At 49.1% G+C, this 19,606-nt stretch overlaps 1 protein-coding gene across 1 annotated transcript in view; it reads right to left on the minus strand.

Moving 5' to 3' along the window:
- The window catches only part of NPAS2 (neuronal PAS domain protein 2), a 152,658-nt gene that overhangs the window by 52,829 nt on the left and 80,223 nt on the right, over window positions 1-19,606 (minus strand). Inside the window, exons 6-7 of the mRNA XM_068967324.1 lie at window positions 9,504-9,624; window positions 8,297-8,410 (exon numbers count right to left, since the gene is read on the minus strand). Of these exons, the coding sequence (XP_068823425.1) occupies window positions 8,297-8,410; window positions 9,504-9,624 (235 nt within the window). The remainder of the gene's footprint in view (window positions 1-8,296; window positions 8,411-9,503; window positions 9,625-19,606) is intronic.

Consider the following 19,606-nt stretch of genomic DNA (forward strand, 5'->3'; position numbering starts at 1 on the left):
AGCCACTTCTGAAACACTGCTTTCTGGATTTCAGTCCGAAGCACAGTGAGATCCAAATCTGGGGGCGGAGGCTGGGCTCCCAGGGAGGACAGCCTACTTCCTGGCATCAAGTTCTTTCAGGAACTGGGACCTGCTTCTTAGAACCCCTTCCAGCAAAGACTGCTCCTGCACCTTTGAAACTCACCTGGGCAGTTCCTCCCCAATCAGTGTGTAGGGCTCGGCAGCAGGACTTGGTTAGGGATTAGGAGGGTATTTATTTGAAAGCATTAAAAAAAAAAAAAATCTGTGACCGGACAAACAGCCCCAGATGAAGTGATTTTTGTTTCAACTCTATTCTGGAAACAGTGGGCAGAGCACAGGTGGCCTGGAGGCTGCTCTAACCAACAGTTCATCCCGGGGCTCCAAGCCACACAGCCAGGGTCACAGAGTGGACTTTTTATGGGGACAGGATGAGACAAGAGGTTCTACTGCCCAGCTCAGATTCCTTCTGGAAGCTTCTCACGAAGTAGGATAGAAACTGCCCCCAAGTGAAACAATTTGAAGAAAATGACCGATACTTTCCCATCTCATTTCCTGACATAGCTGTCTTCACAATGATTAAAAATCTAGGTTAAAGATGGGAAGTCCTGTCTGCCCTCTGTCCCCTACAACATCTGTGGCAAATGATGGAGTCCCAAGGAGTGACCAAGACGTGCCATTTTGCTCAAGTATTTGGGCTTCTCAGGTGGCTCAGTGGTAAAAAGAAAAGAAAAAAAACCTGCCTGCCAATGCAGGAGATGTTAGAGATGTGGGTTCCATCCCTGGGTTGGGAAGATCCCCTGGAGAAGGGAATGGCAACCCACTCCAGTATGCTTGCCTGGGAAATCCCACAGACAGAGAAGCCTGACTGGCTACAGTCCATGGGGTTGCAAAAGAGCTGGACATGAAGTGACTTAGCACACAGCACATTTAGGCAACAGTTAGTTGGTACATTTGTGTCCATGGGTGGGGGGAGGGGGAAACGTAGCACAATGGATGTGTGAACCTGGAAACATCCGGTTAGAGGGTTCAAGCTTGTCAACAAGGGCCAGGGTGCTCTGTCCGCCCCTCTTCCAGCCTCCCAGGGTCACAGGGCCAGAAGTTCTGAGCAGGTAAGCAGACAGCATCTTCACTGACATGACGTACAGGTCTCCTCTCCGGCTCGGTGCCAGCCTCTCTCCCCTGCCCTGCACTCCGCACATGTCACTGGGGGCCTTTTGCTTTAAGGCCTGAGGGTTCCTATGGATACAAGCCTAGGGAAGCAGTCAGCACCTGTCAGCCTAGGTTCCATTAGATGGTTGGTGAGACAAGCTCTAGGCTGGGAGAGGGTGTCAGGGACAGTTCTTGGAGTGGGGTGGGGGGTGGGCAAGCGAGGGACATGAGAAGGATGTCAGGAAGGGGGCTACTGGCCTCCCAATACCTGAAGAGCCCAGGTGAGAAGGAAGCTCAATGGGGAGCGAATGGAGGCCAGGGATCAATGTCCCTGACCACTGAGCACTACTCAGGAGGCGTGCCCGTGTAGACAGCTCACAGGGCACCAGAAGGCACACACTCCACTTCACCCAGCACACATGAAAGTGAATTTCAACTGCACTTTGGGTTTAAGGCCAGAGACGTGGCAAGAGCCTTCCAGGAAGCCGCCCTCCATCTCTGGAGGGTACTCTAGGCTCCGTCAAGGAGTTCTCTGTCCTCAGCTCCCCTGGAGGCAGAAGTCTTTGGCCTAAATCCTGGCTCCTCCCCAACCACCTGTGTGTCCAGGGCCAAGGATCTGGAGCCTCAGTCTACATCAACCTGCCTCTATCAGGTACATACATACATGCCAGGCATGGACTATGTGGGCCCAGGAAGGCTGGTGATGAGTCCACAGGTGAGTAAATTCAGCATTTCCTCTTTCCAGGCATCAACAAAGAATTCACCAGGGACTTCCTGTGGGTTCAGTGGTTGGTAATCTGCCTGCCAATGCAGGGGACACAAGGTCAACCCCTGGTCCGGGAAGATCTCACATGCCTTGGGACAGCTGAGCCTGCGGACCGCAACTACTGGGCCAGGGCTCTAGAGCTTCTGCTCTGCAACAAGAGAGGCCACTGCAATGAGAAGCCCGGCCCTGTAGCGAAAAGCAACCCCCGCTCATCGCAAACAGAGAAAACCCGCCCGCAGCAATGAACACACAGTGCAGCCAAAATTAAATAGACATAAAAATAAATACACATTAAAAAAACCCCAATAGAATCAGACAATGCTCCTCAAATTAGTCAGCCCTACAGAAATAATAGGACTTTTCATGGTAATGGACCCAAGTCAGGTTTCCTGTATATTAATAGTTCCTCAAAGTATGAGCAGGTATTAGATTAAAATAAAACTGATGTTAACTGATGTCATCCCTTCTACCCTTTACATATTGCTCTTACTCTGTGCCTGCATGGGGAAGTTGCGTGGGGTGGCCTGTATATTAATTGTGCTTCTGTATTTGATGTTTTGAATTTGGGGGCCGGGCTGAGCTAGAGGGGCTGCTCCTCTCAGGGTCAGACAACTCCTAGAGATAGTAAACCACTCACTTCTGGTGTACTTTTCAGATGCAAACCAACCCATGTAGTGCTCACACACCCCAAACATCTCCATCTCGCTCTCACACTCTGAGCCACTCTCCACCTGCCCAGATCACACCAGGACCAGGCAATGGGGACAGCCCTTAACCCCAAGTTGTTGTTCAGTTGCTCAGTCATGTCCAGCTCTTTGGTGACCCCCAAGGACTATAGCCCACCAGGCTCCTCTGTCCATAGAATTTAGCAGGCAAGAATACTAGAGTGGGTCATCATTTCCTTCTCCAGGGGAGATTCCCAACCCGGGGATCGAACCCTCATCTCCTGCATTGGCAGGCAGACTCTTCCCTGCTGAGCCACCAGGGAAGCCCTTACCCCCCAAAGCCTGCTGAAATTATTCAAACCAGCCAAGCCCAAGCTCTGCCTCACCTGCTCTTTTCCACAGAAACCAGCTAGAGGCCCTCATCCACATTTCATCCACCTGCTCTGCTCCTGGCCTGCCCTGGAGCTTCTCGTGCTGTGCAGGTCTAGGGATCTGTGAGTATAAACCTGCTCCTTTATCACAGTCCTTTCCATGTCTGTGTGTCTGCATTTGACTTAAGTCTAAGGCACTCTTAAACATCCTGGTACCTAAACACCCAGGACACCTGATGTGCACAGGAACAAACATTATGGGCCCACAGGATGCTAGATGCCAGGGAGAGGCCTGCGTTTGCATTTAAATGTGCAGTTTCCAGCTAGATTTGTAGTGAGCAGCAAAGCACTGAGGTTAAGAATATGAGTTCCGGGTTAGATTTACTCTGAATGTGGATCCCGCATGTCCCCGCTGTGTGCTTGAGACTTAACTCTTTCATGTATCAATTTCCTCCTCTGTTAAGACAGAATAATGCCATATATCTGGAGAAACCTATAATTTGAAAAGGTACATACACCCCAGGCTTCCCTGGTGGCTAAGTGGTAAAGAATCTGCCTGCCAATGCAGGAAACACAGGTTCAATCCCTGATCCGAGAAGATCCCACATGACATGAAGCAACTAAGCCCGTGCGCCGCAACTATTGGGCCTGCACTCGAGAGCCTGGGAGCTGCAATTACTGAGCCCACATGCCACGTCTACTGATGTTTGCCCTAGAGCCCATGCTCCACAACAAAGAGAAGCCACTGCAATGAGAGGCCTGTGTATCACAACTAGAGAGCGGCCCCCACTTGCTGCAACCAGAGAAAAACCTGTGCAGCAATGAATACCCAGCACAGCCAAAAAAAAACTACTCAGCCATAAAAAGAATGAAATAACGCCATTTGCAGCAACATGGATGGGCCTGGAGATTATCACACTAAGTGAACTAAGTCAAAGACAAATATCAAATAAGATCACTCATCTGTGGAATCTGAAAAGGAAAAGATACACATGAATTTATTTACAAAACAGAAACAGACTCACTGAGTTAGAAAACAAACTTATGGTTACCAAAGGGGAAACCTGGTGGTGGGGAGGAATAAATTAGGAATTTGAGATCAACATATATACACTATTGCACATAAAAGAGATAACCAACAAGGACCTACTGTATAGCACAAAAAATAATATTCAGTATTTTGTAATAATCTATAAGGGAAAGGAATCTGAAAAAGAATATATATATATATGTATTCATATATAGGGATTCCCTGGTGACTCAGATGATAAAGAATCTACCTGAAATGTGAGAGACTTGGGTTCAGTCCCTGGGTTGGGAAGATACCCTGCAGAAGGGAATAGCTACCCATTCCAGTATTCTTGCCTGGAGAATTCCATGGACAGAGGAGCCTGGCGAGCTATACAGTTCATGGGATTCCAAAGAGCTGGACACGACTGAGCGACTAACACTTTCACTTTTAATATTCATATATATATGTATACACACACATATTTAATACACATATGCATATATATATGTGTGTTCAGTCCCTCAATTGTGTTTGACTCTGTGCAACCCCATGGCCCACCGGGCTCTTCTGTCCATGGGATTTCCCAGGCAAGAATACTGGAGTGGGTTGCCATTTCTTCCTCCAGGGGATCTTTCTGACCCAGGGATCCAACCTGCATCTCTTGTACCTCCTGCATTGGCAGGAGGATTTTCTTTACCACTAGCACCACCTGGGATGTACATATATATACACATATGCATTACTGAATCACTGCTGTACATCTGAAACTAACATCACATTGTAAATCAACTATTCTTCAATTTAAAAAAATATAGGATGCCATGAGGACAATCTCAAGAGACTGCTGGCAGGATTCAGTGAGACAACCAGCGTCAGGACTGAGCCCGGGGCCTGGTGCTAAGGAAACCTTCCTCAGGTGAGCTGTGTTATTATTCCATTATTTCATGTTTATTGAGAAGTAAACCTACAGAACCAAATTTGAATGACTTCTTACAGTAAGCCTTACTTGAGAGAGAAAAAATGGCTAGATGTTGGTGATCGCATAGGGTTCCATCTCAGAAATTCACTCGTCTGACATATTTTGCTGTTTTAATCCGAGTGAGAATTAGACTTCAGCTTTTCCACAATTACATTTGGAGACTCTTTTCAAGAAAGATCCCCTAACTTTGGTTTGTTTAGCAGGCTCTGGAAAGACAGGCTGGTTTTAGATTCTTGGTTTAAAATTTTCCACTTCTTATGCTGTGTGTTTTTAGCAGTAACAGTTTCAAAAAAAAAAAATCACACATGATTTCCACACATTGTTTCAGGCAAACAAACATTGTCTCAACTTGAAAATAAAACCTTGTTGGTTAAAAAAAAGAAAAGTCTCAGGTATTCTCAATGAAGCCAGGCTACTTCCCTGAAACCCTCTAAAATGTGATAAATGACAGGAAGCTTCAAAGCAGTATTCAGTAGCATCTTAATGAGAGTTGTGGAAATGTAAATTCACAGGATAACACTGCTCACCAGCCAATCACAACCTGGTACCCTTCATTCAGCATGTGCGCTGTTGTCATGGAGACACACGGGAGCAGCATCCCACAATTTCCATAGTCTTGGCACTCTGGGGGCCCATCCTTGCACGCAGCCAATGGGGATAAGCTGCTACCCCAGCAGGTGGCATGATGGCCACTGCATACATTTTAAGCAACATCCAAGCCAACACTTACATTAATTCAAGGACAGAGTTGCCTGGAAGAGCTCCGTAAGCAAGAGGACTGTCATTAAAATTCCTATGCAGGGCAGCAATGCAGATGTACACATAGAGAACAGACTTATGGACAAGGGTTAGGGGTGGAAGGAGAGGGTAAGATGAATGGAGAAAGTAGCATGGAAGCATGTGTTAAGTTGCTTCAGTCATGTCCGACCCTTAAGACCTCATGAACAGGGGTTCCAGACAGGTTCCTCTGGAGAAGGAAGCATAGAAGCATATACTATCAAATGTAAAATAGATAGCCAATGGAGATTTGCTGTGTGACTCAGGGAAGTGAAACTAGGGCTCTGTAACATACTAGAGGGGTGGGAAAAGGTGGGAGGAAGGAGGGAGGTTCAAGAGGGAGGGGACATATGTACACCTATGGCTAATTCATGTTGATGTATGGCAGAAATCAAGCCAATATTATAAAGCACCTATCCTTTAATAAAAATAAATAAAATTTAAAAATTCCTATGCAAACATTGGACTTTCGGATTACAACGGGACAGTCTCTCCAGGTCAAAGTCCCTTTGTATAAGAACCCCAAGGCTCTTTTCCTTCTGCTCAGTCCCAGCCCCACACTCAGGTTTCCTGAACTGGAATCTTCCAGCGACACCCAGGGAATTTGCACAGTAACAAGCTCCCTTGCCCAGGGAACCACGGGCACCAGGCTGGCACCAAATTGACTTTGTCATGGGGCACCTCTTGGGTCAGTTTCTTTACGTAGTTGTGTGGTTCAGTACGCTTGTATCCCATGTGGTTCAGGAAAGCCTCTCTGATGAGTCAGGTTAGACGTGAGCAAGCCTTGGCTTCACACTGATTTGCCCAGATTTAGGGGTTCCCTGGAGCTTTCCTGGTGGCTCAGATGGTAAAGAACTCATCTGCAATTAAGGAGACCTGGGTTCAATTCCTGGGTTGGGAAGATCCCCCGGAGAAGGGAATGGCAACCCACTCCAGTATTCTTGCCTGGAGAATCCTATGGACCAAGGAGGCTGGAGGGCTACAATCCATAACACTGCAAACAGTTAGACACGACTGAGCAACAAACACACACACACACACACACACACACACACCCCCCACACACACCCTACACCCACCACACACACACACACACACCCACACACCCCCACACCCACACCCACCCCCACACGGGAAGGCTGACCTGCTACCACTTCCAAAAACTCAAACACCCCGAGCCCTGGGAATGGGGGAGCTTCTCAGAAGGGCCCCCAAATCGGCCATGGAACCCATCATCCAGGAATTGGCCCTGAACGCTGGGCCTGGAGGATTATGCTGTTTAGCAAATCGTTGCAGCCTTTTAAGCAAATCCTGTATGTTTATGCAAATAACATATAACAGGGATCTTCTGAGGCTGGAGGAGACATCCTGGAGAGCCCAGCTTCTACTGGAAACTCTGGGACTAACTCGATGGGGGTGACGGACTTGACCATGGGTCAGAGCCAACAGCAAGCAAAGTGGCACAAGTCAGGGGGTCATCAGTCCCCGTCACCCACCTGCCCACCCCTCCTTCCCATCGCCCCTCATCTTTCTGTATTTGTTTCCACGTGCTTTCTCCTTCCCTCTGCTCTCTTTTCACCATTTCCTATCAACACTGCTTTCTGTTTTTTCCCCCATCTTTGCTGTTTTATGAAATGCTAGAGCTTTCAAAATTAGGTGTTTTGTGTCGGGTTTTGAGGACTGGCCACCCTGAGCCGGGCTCCTCAGTGGGGGTTGTGTCCTGGAGCCTGTGTTCTCATTTTAGGGTCAAAAGTAAAACAGAGGGTTTGAGTCTAACTGAGAGTTTGGACACAATGAGTTGTCTGGGTAATTCCAGAAAGCACCATTTTACTGCTTGGCTTATGCGGTTTGATAATTCATCTAATGGAAGTGGGCGGCTCCTTACAAAAGGACCACGTCCAGATTGAACACGAGGCCCCTGTGAAAAGTTAGTCACTCAGTCATGTCTGACTCTTGGCGACCCCACAGACTGTAGCCTGCTAGGGCTCCTCTGTCCATAGGATTTCCCAGGCAAGAATACTAGGGTGGATAGCCATTCCCTTTTCCAGGGGATCTTTCCAACCCAGAGATCGAACATAGTCTCCCACTTTGCAGGCAGATTCTTTACCCTCTGAGACACCAGGGAAGCCCTGAAGGCCCATGGCTGAAGCTATGAAAACAGGCTCTAGGCACTTCTGTATAAAGGAGGGTAAAAATGCAGACGCCAAGCTTACACATCCTTGTGTCCCAGCGAAGCCCTGTTTGGCTGTGTGTAGGCTGAGCCTGTTCTTTATTAACTGCTGTTTGTTTCTCGCAGCACAGAACTATTCCATTAGCCCGAAAATAAATAAATGAATAATGTGCCTTTTGGCGGCACTTAGTGCGCTGGCATAAACAGGTGTGGGGGTGTGTTCTTCCCGAATGGGAGATACCCATTTACGAGCAACAAAAGCACATCTTTGGAACACAGAAATCCACGTGCAAATGTGGAAAGCACATCTTCTCCCTGCTTCCCCAACAGCGATACTCTTGCCCCCCTGGGCAGGTCCCCGCAATCGTATGACAATGAATGCTTACCATTGTTGTAAGAGCGAAAATTTCCTACAAATTTTATGTATTCATAAGTTGGAAATTCCTTTGGGTTCAAGCTGCCTCTGAGAAGATGGCAATAAAACTCTAAATCGTTGTCAGCTGGGCGGTTAAAGGAAAAAAAAGGAGAGAAAGGGAATAAAAGCATTACGCCAGTGATTCTAGACTAAATAAGCGGCATCTTGGGAAACTCACAGGGTTTGGTCAACACGTGGCCAGGCTAGTTGTCTCCTTACAGCTGACTTTCGGACATGATTCTATAACCTTGGCAACATCGGTTTTTCCGCCCCATAGTTTATAGATACTTTGCATCATGTAGTCGGAGCCAATTAGTCTTAATTTAATCACAGCTGTCTGCGGTTGGTTCTGTCGGCATTGATTAGTTCTGGTCGTTTTCATATGGTATATTACAATAAAGCTGCTCACATAGAGCTGCTCTCTTTAATTTAATCTTTCCACTTTGCTTTGAAGGAAAATCAGATGTACAACAGGACAAATTATTCATGGAAAAGGAACTAAGGCTTGAATAAGTATAAGGCACTGTTGCTATCATCATCAAAGAACGCGCTTCATTAAGTGACCAGGCCAGCTTTCTATCCGAGTTGCTGATTTTGATAAAAACTTTAAAATTCCGCAAAATCTGCAAATGTATATAAATAATCAGATGTGGCCTCAGAAGAGAGTTTTGACCTAATTATTCAGTTTTTAGTTGGTTACTTAGTATCATACAAATCTAGTTTTCTAGCGTCCTCCAAAATAAACAGATTATTCAGTGGTTTTTGTATCCTTTATTACTAAAAGGCTCTCATGTGAAAAAAAGGTAATCTCTTGTTATCACATGCAAAACAAAGTTATTCTTCTAAAGCTCTGCGGTTTTCAAAATTTCCACATAAAAGTTCAACGTCTTACGTATTCCAAACTCCGGTTTTAGCTTTAAACCTAAAATATACCTCTAAGGATCTTGGATATGTTCTGAGTCACAAGGAAAATTATTTTTAAAATTAGTCCTCCCTTCTTAATTCATTCTAACTTCCTTTCTCCCATCCAAGTGCTAACCAAACCCAACCCTGCTTACCTTCTGAGATCAGATTAGATCGGGCGCCTTAAGGGTGGTATGACTGTAGACTCTTAACCTTCCTTTCTAATATAAGATCCTTATCTTTCTCTCTCATAAAACCAGTGAAGTTAAACTTACATTTTAAGTATTCTGGGGAAGGGGCGTCCGTCATAAGCATATGGGAAGAGAGCATTTTATAGACTTCCGAGTGTTCTTGCTCTGGAAGGAAATTTAACAAATTCTGATCCATGACATCCGACTGGAAAAGAAAAGAACAAAGGTACACACTCCACGAAGGTGGAAGACAAAAGCAAGCAGAAGCTGAACCTTCTTGACGACTCAGAACTGACTTCTGAAATGAGAAGTTCCAGATCTGATTCTCTGTGGAGACTCTGTGGTCATGAATTGTCATAGAGAAGGCTTTACTCGCTCAAATGCAAACACGCTATTGCCCACGGGCCCGAGAAAGAATTCAGACTTAGGCCAGACAATCATGAAGAGGAGCCTCGTGTGCAGAGACTCCCAGGTTCTAGCTGGGGCCATGTGGCTGCCGTGGAGCCCCAGCACGAGGCCAGCCACTCCTGTGAAGCACCTTGAGGAGCGCAGCGTTCCTCCTCTGACCTTCAGGCCAGCAAACAGCTGTCTCCTCAAAGGCAGCTAATCTAAGGAATTGTACTTTTTCTTCTGGGGACCTGGGCACCCGTGGACACAAACCCAATAGAGCCTGGACCCAGTGCTGTCCACTAGAGTGGTCTGTGATGATGGAAGTGGTCTGTAACCTGCACTGGCCACTAGGGAAGCCACGAGCCACATGGCTTCTGAGCACTTGAAATGGGGCTAGTGTGACTGAAGACTTATATACATATATATGTATATATATATATATTTTGTAGCCACCCCTTGGGAGCTTAGTTCCCCAATCAGGGGTTGAACTGGGGCTCTGGCAATGAAAGTACTAAGTCCTAACTACTGGACCACCAGGGAACTCCCCCGAAGACAGAATTTTTAATTGTGTTTAATTATTCTAATTGAAATTTAAATAACCCCATGTGGTCAGAGCACACGGGGTGATTTTAAATTTATGGTGGCTAGTGGTAAAGAATCTGCCTGCCAATCAATGCAGGGATTTAAGAGACCCAGGTTTGATCCCTGGGTTGGGAAAATCCCCTGGAGGAGGGCATGGAAACCCACTCCCGTATTCTTGCCTGAACAATCTCATGGACAGAGAGGCCTGGTGGGCTACAGTCCATAGGGTCGCAGAGTTGGACATGACTGAGGTGGCTTAGCACAGCACAGCGTGTGGCCAGTACAGGTGGGAGACCACGGGGGAGAGAGAGGAGACAGGTGTGCCTCCATCTCTCCCTAAACTCATCCCCGCCTACAGCGTCAAGCACGGGCTGTACACACTCTCATGTTTGTACAGGCAGGCAGCTCGCTCTCGGAGTCCTGGCTTAACCTTCCAGCTGCCTCCCAGGTGCCCTTGGGGACCCCGGGTCCACACACGTCCCCAGTGCCATATCCTCCCCCACGTGTTTCCTCTCCCCATGTGCAGTGGTGCTAGGCAGTCACCTGCCCACACCCGACACCCAGCTGGCATCTCTGACCTCTCCCTATCACCTTCACATCCAATGTCCAAACGCTGTGAGATTTTCCTCCCTCAAATTCTCTCAGATCCAAGAGACTGTCATACTGAGTGAAGTAAGTCAGACAGAGAAGGAGAAATATCCTATGACATCCCTTATAGGAGGAATCTTCAATGAAATGATACAATGAAGTTACTTACAAAACAGAAAGAGACTCACAGATTGAGAGAATGAACTTGCGGTTGCTGGAAGGATGTGGGGAAGGGATGGTTAGGCAGTTTGGGAAGAACAGATACACACGGCTATATTTTAAACGGATAACCAGCAAGGGCCTGCAGTGCACCACAGGGAACTCTGCTCAGTGTTGTGTGGCAGCCTGGATGGGAGGGGAGTTTGGGGGAGAATGGATGCATGTATGTGTATGGCTGAGCCCCTTGACTTTGCACCTGAAACTATCACAACATTGTTAATCGGCTATACCCCAATACAAAGTAAAAAGTTAATAAAGTTTCTGTAAGATCCACTCCTTTCTTTCTCTATGGCCTCCACCCTCTTCCAGACCATCATCTCTGGCGAATGGTCAGACTGGTCTTCCCACATCAACTTCTGTCCTCTGCCCAATTTGTACTCTGCCAGCAGCTTTGTATCAGATCAAGTCACCATCTTGCTTAAATCCTTTCGTTGGCTTCTGACTGTCCGACTGCTCCTGGGACAAGCCCGAATACCTTGATTCACTCATAAGGCTCCGCTCAGCACACCCTCCGCCCCTAGACCTTCTCCAGCCCCGCAAACTGTCCTTTCTCCAGGCTGCCAGCTGCGCTCGTCCTCTGGGACTCCGCTCAACAGGCTGGAACATTCCGCACCCTCTCTTGGTGCTCATTAACTCCCGCGCATCCTTTGGGTCCGGGCTCTGAAGTCATCTCCCCTGAGAAAACGCCCGTGACAGCCCCGCACTCTCAACAGGACCCGCATCTCACCCTTGCTCCTCTGGCCACTGTATCCATGTCATCTGTACCCACCAGGGAAGGCTGTGTCTTTGTTGTTTTCAGTCGCTCAGTTGCGTCCAGCTCTTTGCGACCCCACAGACTGCAGCACACCAGGCTTCCCTGTCCATCGCCAACTCCCAGAGCTTGCTCAAACTCATGTCCACTGGGTCAGTGACACCATCCAACCATCTCATTCTCTGCCTCCTCCTTCTCCTCCTGTCCTCAGCCTTTCTCAGCATCAGGGTCTTTTCCAATGAATTGGCTCTTCGCATCAGGTGGTATTGGAGCTTCAGCTTCAGCATCAGTCCTTCCAATGAATATTCACGGTTGATTTCCTTTAGGATGGACTGATTGGATCTCCTTGCTGTCCAAGGGACTCTCAAGAGTCTTCTCCAGCACCACAGTTCAAAAACATCAATTCTTTGGTGTTCAGTGTTCTTTATGGTTCAACTCTCACATCTGTACATGACTACTGGAAAGACCATAGCTTTGACTATACCAACCTTTGTTGGCACACCTTTGACCAGGGGGTAAGGCCTAGGGGGCGGGGGGGGCGGGGGGGAGGCAGGTGGGAGCCCCCGAGGTGGGATGTGAGCACAGCTCTGCCCTCCAAGCTGCAGTTTGCTCCACTGAAGAATGAGAAGGCTGTGAGGTGAGAGGAGCGGATTTGAGTCCACTGCTGGTACCAGAGCACACGGCAGGTGCCAGGCAGAATGGTGGCTTGTTAATCAAGCAGGACACAACCCTAAGTTTTCTCCTTCTTTCAAGAGATGACGTGGGTTCTCTGCCTGCCTCACCTGCACCCCTGACATTGGATGGTGCTTGGCCTTCAAGAAAAGCATGGTGATGAACGGAAAGAACCATGTGGCTAGCACCGTGACAGAAATAAAAACAAGGTGCCTAGAGGATGCTGAGCATGGGGTGCAGAGTCCATAATGACGGGGTAGGGGATCTTCCAGGACAGTTTCCAGGGGGAGGGATCTTCATGGTAGAGGGGATGTCTGGAGACACTATGGTGTCCACCAGGCTGTCTGGGTGCCCCAGGCAGGAGTCCAGGCCCAAATAGAAGTGGGGATGGGGGCCCTGATGGCCCAGCAAGGGAGAGGAGAGCAGGGAGAGGGAAGGGGAAGGGCAGTGGGGTCTGGCCTTAGCATCGCTGGGGGCGTCAGGGCTGCGCCTGTGTGCTAGGGCATCCACTGGGGGACATGGACAAAGGTGGGCAGGACTTTGCTTTTATTTCAGATCCTCTAGTGGCTGCAGGAGGGAGGGAGCACAGAAGCCAGGTGGTTGTAACAGGTCCAGGGAAGGGGAGACTCGGAGGAAGGGGCCGAGTCCAGAGGGCTCAACTGACAACGTCATCGTCCACCCGCCCACCACCGACTCAGGATGCCGTGTTCTGGTCCTTTCTTCCAGCAGCACAGCAACGTAGGCAAGTCCCTCCCCGCCTGCAGCCCGGGCTCCAGGGCTGGAGGACAGGCTTGGTAGCCACTGAAGGGGTGGAGGGAGGGACTCCGAGGTCTCCCGGGCTCCCACATAGAGGCTCCTGTTTTCATCTCTCTGCAACCACAGTACTCACTGTGCCATCATCTTCTCTGTCTGGCTTTCTCCGAGTCCCTTCTGATGTTCTTGATTCTATTTTAAGCCCACTCCCTTTAGTTTTTTGGAACATGACTCATGCTCACAGATGACAGTACTCTTTCTTCCTAAAGACACCCTGGATCCTTGAAAACAATGACTGCGTCACTGCGCAGTCTTTCCTTGGCGGGCCGGTCGGAAGCCCACACCCCTGACGGTGGGGTGGCAGGGTGCAAGGTAGGGGGCTGCCTGGCCCTGTGGTTCACATGCGGGATGACTGGCAGGTCAGAGGGCTGGGGGGCACCTCAGGACACAGGTCGTGCACAGGACAAAGATGAATGCTGGAGGCCGGAGGGAGAAGTAAGCCGTGGCAGGAGGGGTCGTGAGGATGAAGAGTTGACTCACGAGCAGAACTCAGAACACGCTCGGCACAGAGCGAGCTCTTTCTGGGTCTTTGCTGTTCTATTCCTATTATGCAATTTCCATGTGCTGGAAACCAATACAAACAATGATGATTTGAGAATTTAAACACTAGTGCTCACAGGAGAGTAAATTACCCCTGCAACTGTACTGTCCCTTGAATGCGTGGAGTGAGCTCTGTTTATTAAAACTGCCGCAATTCCAGAGATGAGGGAGGGGAGGTGCCATCCCACAGCTGAATCACATGATCTGGAACACCATTTACGTGTTACAGACGGAAGGTTCTTGATGCCAACTTGCCGCTATGCCCTTGGCTACCTTATCAACAACCTGCCCTTCAGGAACAGAAATGCAGACGTAGAGAATGGGCATGTGGACACGGTGGGGGAAGGAAAGGGGACAGGCTGAGAGAGCAGCATCGACACATACACGCTACCACGCGGAAACCCGCCCTGAGCATGCACTGCAAGGGCTGACGCTGCAGCCCCAGTACTCTGACCGCCTGATGCAAAGAGCCAACTCATGGCAAAAGACCCTGATGCTGGGAAAGACTGAGGGCAGAGGAGAAGGGAATGACAGAGGACGAGGTGGTTGGGTGGCATCATCGACTCAATGGACATGAGTCTGAGCAAACTCTTGGGGGATCGTGAAGGACAGGGAAGCCTGGTGTGCTACAGTCCATGGGGTTGCAAAGAGCTGGACACAACCGAGTGATAAAACAAAAATGGGTAAAATAGATACCTAATGGGAAGCTGCTGTGTAACACAGGAAGCGCAGCCTGGTGGCTCTTTGATGACCTAGAGGGGTGGGATGGGGGGTGGGGTGTGGGGAGGCTCAAGAGGGAGGGGATGTGTATATACATATAGCTGGTTCATTTCATCATACAGAAGAAACTATTGCAACACTGTAAAGCAAAGTATTGCTGTTGTTGTTTAGTTGTCAAGTCACGTCCAACTGTTTGCAACCCCGGGGACTGTAGCCAGCCAGGCCCCTCTGTCCATGGGATTCTCCAGGCAAGAATACTGGAGTAGGTTGCCATTTGCTTCTCCAGGGGATCTTCCCCACCCAGGGATCAAACCCGCCTTTCTCCTGCATTGGCAGGCAGATTCTTTACCCCCAGGCCACCAGGGAAAGCAATTATACTCCAATTAAAATAAATAAAAAAACAAACACAACAAGAAAAGAATCGTGCCCTTTTCGGGGCTTCACTTTAAATGCCTGCCATGAATTCCCAACAGCACTTCTCCTACGTTGTCTCCTAGGCCCCATGAGAGCCTGCAGAGGATGTGACAGACAGAAAGCGTAGTCCTCTGTCTCTGAGCCAACAGCTGCACCAGCAAAGTTAAGTGAGCACAGAAGTGCACAGGCTAGCCATCTGGGCTGGAAACAGGCTGTGTGGACACCCCGCTCAGGATGTGCCCAAGGAGCCCCAGAGATTCTGGCTGGAGGTCTGTGACAGCTGTGGTGAGGAGATTTTGGTGAAAAAGAAGCCTCATGTTGAGCAGAGGCAGGACTGGGCTCAGAAAGCAGGCAGGGGCTCGGTCTCCAGGAGGACCGTGGCGTGGGAGGCATGTGTGCTCAGTCACTCATTGTGTCTGACTCTTTGCGACCCCACAGCCTGTAGCCTGCCAGGCTCCTTTGTCCGTGGGATTTCCCAGGCAAGAATACTGAAGTGGGTTGCCATTTCCTTCTCCACATGGGATGATGTGTGATCTTATTTGATTCAGTTTAGATTCAGAATCACCAAAGAATTGATGCTTTTGAACTGTGGTGTTGGAGAAGACTCTTGAGAGTCCCTTGGACTGCAAGGAGATCCAACCAGTCCATCCTAAAGGAGATCAGTCCTGAGTGTTCACTGGAAGGACTGATGCTGAAGCTGAAGCTCCAGTACTTTGGCCACCTGATGCGAAGGGCCGACTCACTGGAAAAGACCCTGATGCTGGGAAAGATTGAAGGCAGGAGAAAGGGACAGCAGAGGATGAGATGGTTGGATGGCATCACTGACTTAATGTACAAGAGTTTGAGCAAACTTTGGGGGATGGTGATGGACAGGGAAGCCTGGTGTGCTGCAGTCCGTGGGGTCACAAAGAGTCGGATATGACAGAGCGACTGAACAAGATTCAGAATCCAACGGACGACCGCCAAACAGGACGACTCTCCGAAGACAGTATAGAAAACAGTTCCACCCAGGAGGAGTGAAGGATGAATTCAGGTATAAAAAGGACCAACTCTAAAGACACTCTCTCTTCATCAGAAGACTGTAAAGAAGGGGCAAGGCAAACCGCAAGCGAGAGCAGTTATCTGCAATGCACAGACCTGTGGTGTGTGCCTGGGATGCAGGTTCAGAGTGACATGTGGCCTTGTCATCTAACTGCATTTAGAGGGCCTTGCCCGGACTCCTGAACCCCTCTCACCACCCCAACTGACAGATCCTGCTTGCCACCAATCAGGTCCCCTGAACTAAACAAACCTCCGTACTGGGGGCCCCCAGGCCAGTTACTGCTCATCCTGGAAGTGGGCTTCAGTGGCCTGCCAGTCAGTCACACCCTCTGTGGGACCTGAGGGGCACCTCACCCTCTTGTGACTACCAAGCCACGCATGCTCTGTTCCCCAGTGCAGCCCCAACGGGCACCTGCGCGACACGGAGCACGCTCCTCCCCGGGACTGTGAGCACGTGGGACTGATCCCTGTCAATCTCCCTTGCCCAGCGCTGGGTGCTGTGTGTCTGGCCATCACTGTCACCTGAGGGCAGGGTGACCAGGAGGCGATTATTAATAACACAGCGCCCGACAGGACTAGCAAGCAGAACACGGAGAGAGTGCTTGCAAATTCCTGAACGGAAGACCCAGACCGTCTAGTAGGAAAAGAGCAAACACTTGAACGAGGTTGTCACAAGAAAGGAAAGTCAATGGCTGACAAAGTATGTGAAGACAGTCACCAGCCACCGGGGGAAAAGCGAAATTTCAAGATTTCTTCACATGCTAGACCGACAAAAGCTGACAATCCTGTCAATATCAAGTTCCGGTGACAAGGAGCAGCAGGGATTCTCTAGCCCCGCTGATGGAGGGTGAATCGGTGCTGTCACCATGGAGACAACTAGGCGTCATCCAGTAATGGTGACTGGTCGCTACCCCACGACCCCGCGATCTTACACACGGTCACCTCTCTGAGGGATGCTCACAAATGTCCGTTAGCAAACACAGACAGATGTCCACAGAAGCGCTCTCTGAGTTCCACGCTGGCCTGGGAGCAGGGACTGTAGCAGGTGCCTTCAGCAAGGATGGCAAACCAATGCTGGCCACTCTGGACAGCGTGAGATGGACAAATGCCACAGCAAAGCTGAGCGAGGGGAGAGGTCCCTGGAGAGCACTTTCCATGGCTCTGTCTCCACAGGGATAAACCAAAGGCCATACTCGGTTACAGCGGTTAATGATGAAGTAACAGAAAAGTCGGTAGAGCAGTCTTCCCTGGTGGTCTAGTATTAAGAGTTTGCCTGCCAGTGCGGGGGATGTGGGTTTGAGCCCTGATCCGGGAAGCCCTCCCGTGTCGTGAAGGAACTAAGCCCATATGCTCTGAGCACGTGCTCTAGAGTCCGCGTGGCAGAGCGCCCGAGCCTGTGCACCTCTTGTCTGTGCTCCGCAGCAAGAGAAGCCATGACAATGAGGAGCCACGCGCCCCAGTAAAGACCCAAAATAAATAGTCAAAAAGCGAGTTGGCAGAACTGCAGAGAGCAACAAGGACAGGACGATCTGGAAATGGCCATCTCTACGCGGTGGCTGTGTCAGGAAAGGAGCAGAGATAGACTTCTGTGGGCCTTGGGCTGTCTGTCTTGCCCTGGTGGCTGCTGCATGTATGCTGATGCTCACCTTATCATTAGTTTAAAAGCAGAATGTATGTCTTACACATGCTTCTGCATGCATGATAAATACAGATCAAAACACACAGCAAAGTCAGACAAGTCTAATGCTGACCTGGACCCTTTCCACCTGGGATCAAGTCTGATGCGCAGCCACACCTCCTCACGGGGGCACCCTCCCAGGTCCACCCTGACCTGGAGCCACCTAGACAAGGTGACTTGGACCAAGCGGACTCTCCTGGCAGGTAAGGGCAGGGGGTAGGGTGGGGAAGGAAGGCCAAGGGACGCTTCCTTGAAAGCACTGTGTCTCCTGGTATCATGAGTCAGGCGCTCTGTCTTCCTTCTCTGTGACCTCTTCACCCTGCTGTGACCCCTGCCCCAGGAACTTGACCCCACAGTCCACTTTGACCTTGCACTTCTGGCCAGGGTTTTCACATATACAACCAGCATTATCATTGTTGTTGTTTTTCAGTCGCTCAGTTGTGTCCAACTCTTTGCGACCCCATGGACTGCAGGACGCCGGGTTTCCCTGTCCTTCACTATCTCCTGGAGCTTGCTCAAACTCATGTCCATTGAGTCAGTGATGCCATCCAACCATCTCATCCTCTGTCATCCCCTTCTCCTCCTGCCTTCAATCTTTCCCAGCATCAGGGTCTTTTCCAATGAGACAGCTCTTTGCATCAGGTGGCCAAAGTACTGGAGCTTCAGCTTTAGCATCAGTCCTTCCAATGAATAGTCAGGATTGGTTTTCTTTAGGATGGACTGGTTTCATATCCTTGCAGTCCAAGGGACTCTCAAGAGTCTTTTCCAACACCACAGTGGCACCTGCAAAATGGTCAAGCCTTTCTCTCATTCTCTCGCTGAAAAGTGTTCCAGTGTGCTGTTCCTCAAAGCAGATGTGAGAGGCCATCAGGATGCTGCTTCACAGTGTGAAGCCAAATGCACGCCAACCTCCCAGTTATTTAAAAAGGGACAGAAGGTGGGTGAATTTTTTGGAGTTATGAGGGAAAACTTGAAGCCACCATTCATGAATTAATCTAATCAAATCATATTTCCTGAAGACATGACTAGCCATTGACTGTTTAAAACTTGCAATTTTTTTTTTACATAAAGGAAAGATCAAGTATGAAGATTATATACCTAACTGCCATCTGATAATTGACAATAAAATATTAACTCTACCTTTTAAAAAGAAAATAATTCATAAAGATGACACTAAACTGCTCCATAATGTCAAATCAGAAGAATTCCCAATCAACTAAGTCCCCTCTGACACACATGGCAACTCAGTCATCAGATATTACCAAGGGCAGAAAGCAGAACAGTGCAAACCCCACCAAACGACTCTGGGCACAACCCCAGGCCACTCTGGAGGCGACGTGTTTTTACTTTCCATCAGTGCCTCTCACTGCTCAATCCTGTCCACTCAAGACAAAACCCAGCTCCCTCTGAAGAAGCACCTCATCTCCTCAGATCAGCCCAAAGAAACCATGCAGATTTCATCGGGTCTCATCACTCTTTCTCTGGTGGCTCAGACAGTAAAGAATCCACCTGCAATAAGGAAATGTGGGTTTGAGAAGATTTTGGGAAGGGAATGGCAGCCCACTCCAATATTCTCGCCTGGAGAATCCCACTGACAGAGAAACCTGGTGGGCTACAGTTCAAAGAGTTGCAAAGAATCATACATGACTGAGCATGCACGCATGTACATGTGTGTGCACGCACACACACACACACACACACATCACTACTCCAGCCTGGCCCCCAAACCAAGATGAAAATGCATTCCCAACTCCTGAGGGCTGAGTGAGAACCAGCCTC

The sequence above is a fragment of the Capricornis sumatraensis genome, chromosome 1 (assembly GCF_032405125.1).
Source record: "Capricornis sumatraensis isolate serow.1 chromosome 1, serow.2, whole genome shotgun sequence".
Classification (NCBI taxonomy): Eukaryota; Metazoa; Chordata; class Mammalia; order Artiodactyla; family Bovidae; genus Capricornis; species Capricornis sumatraensis.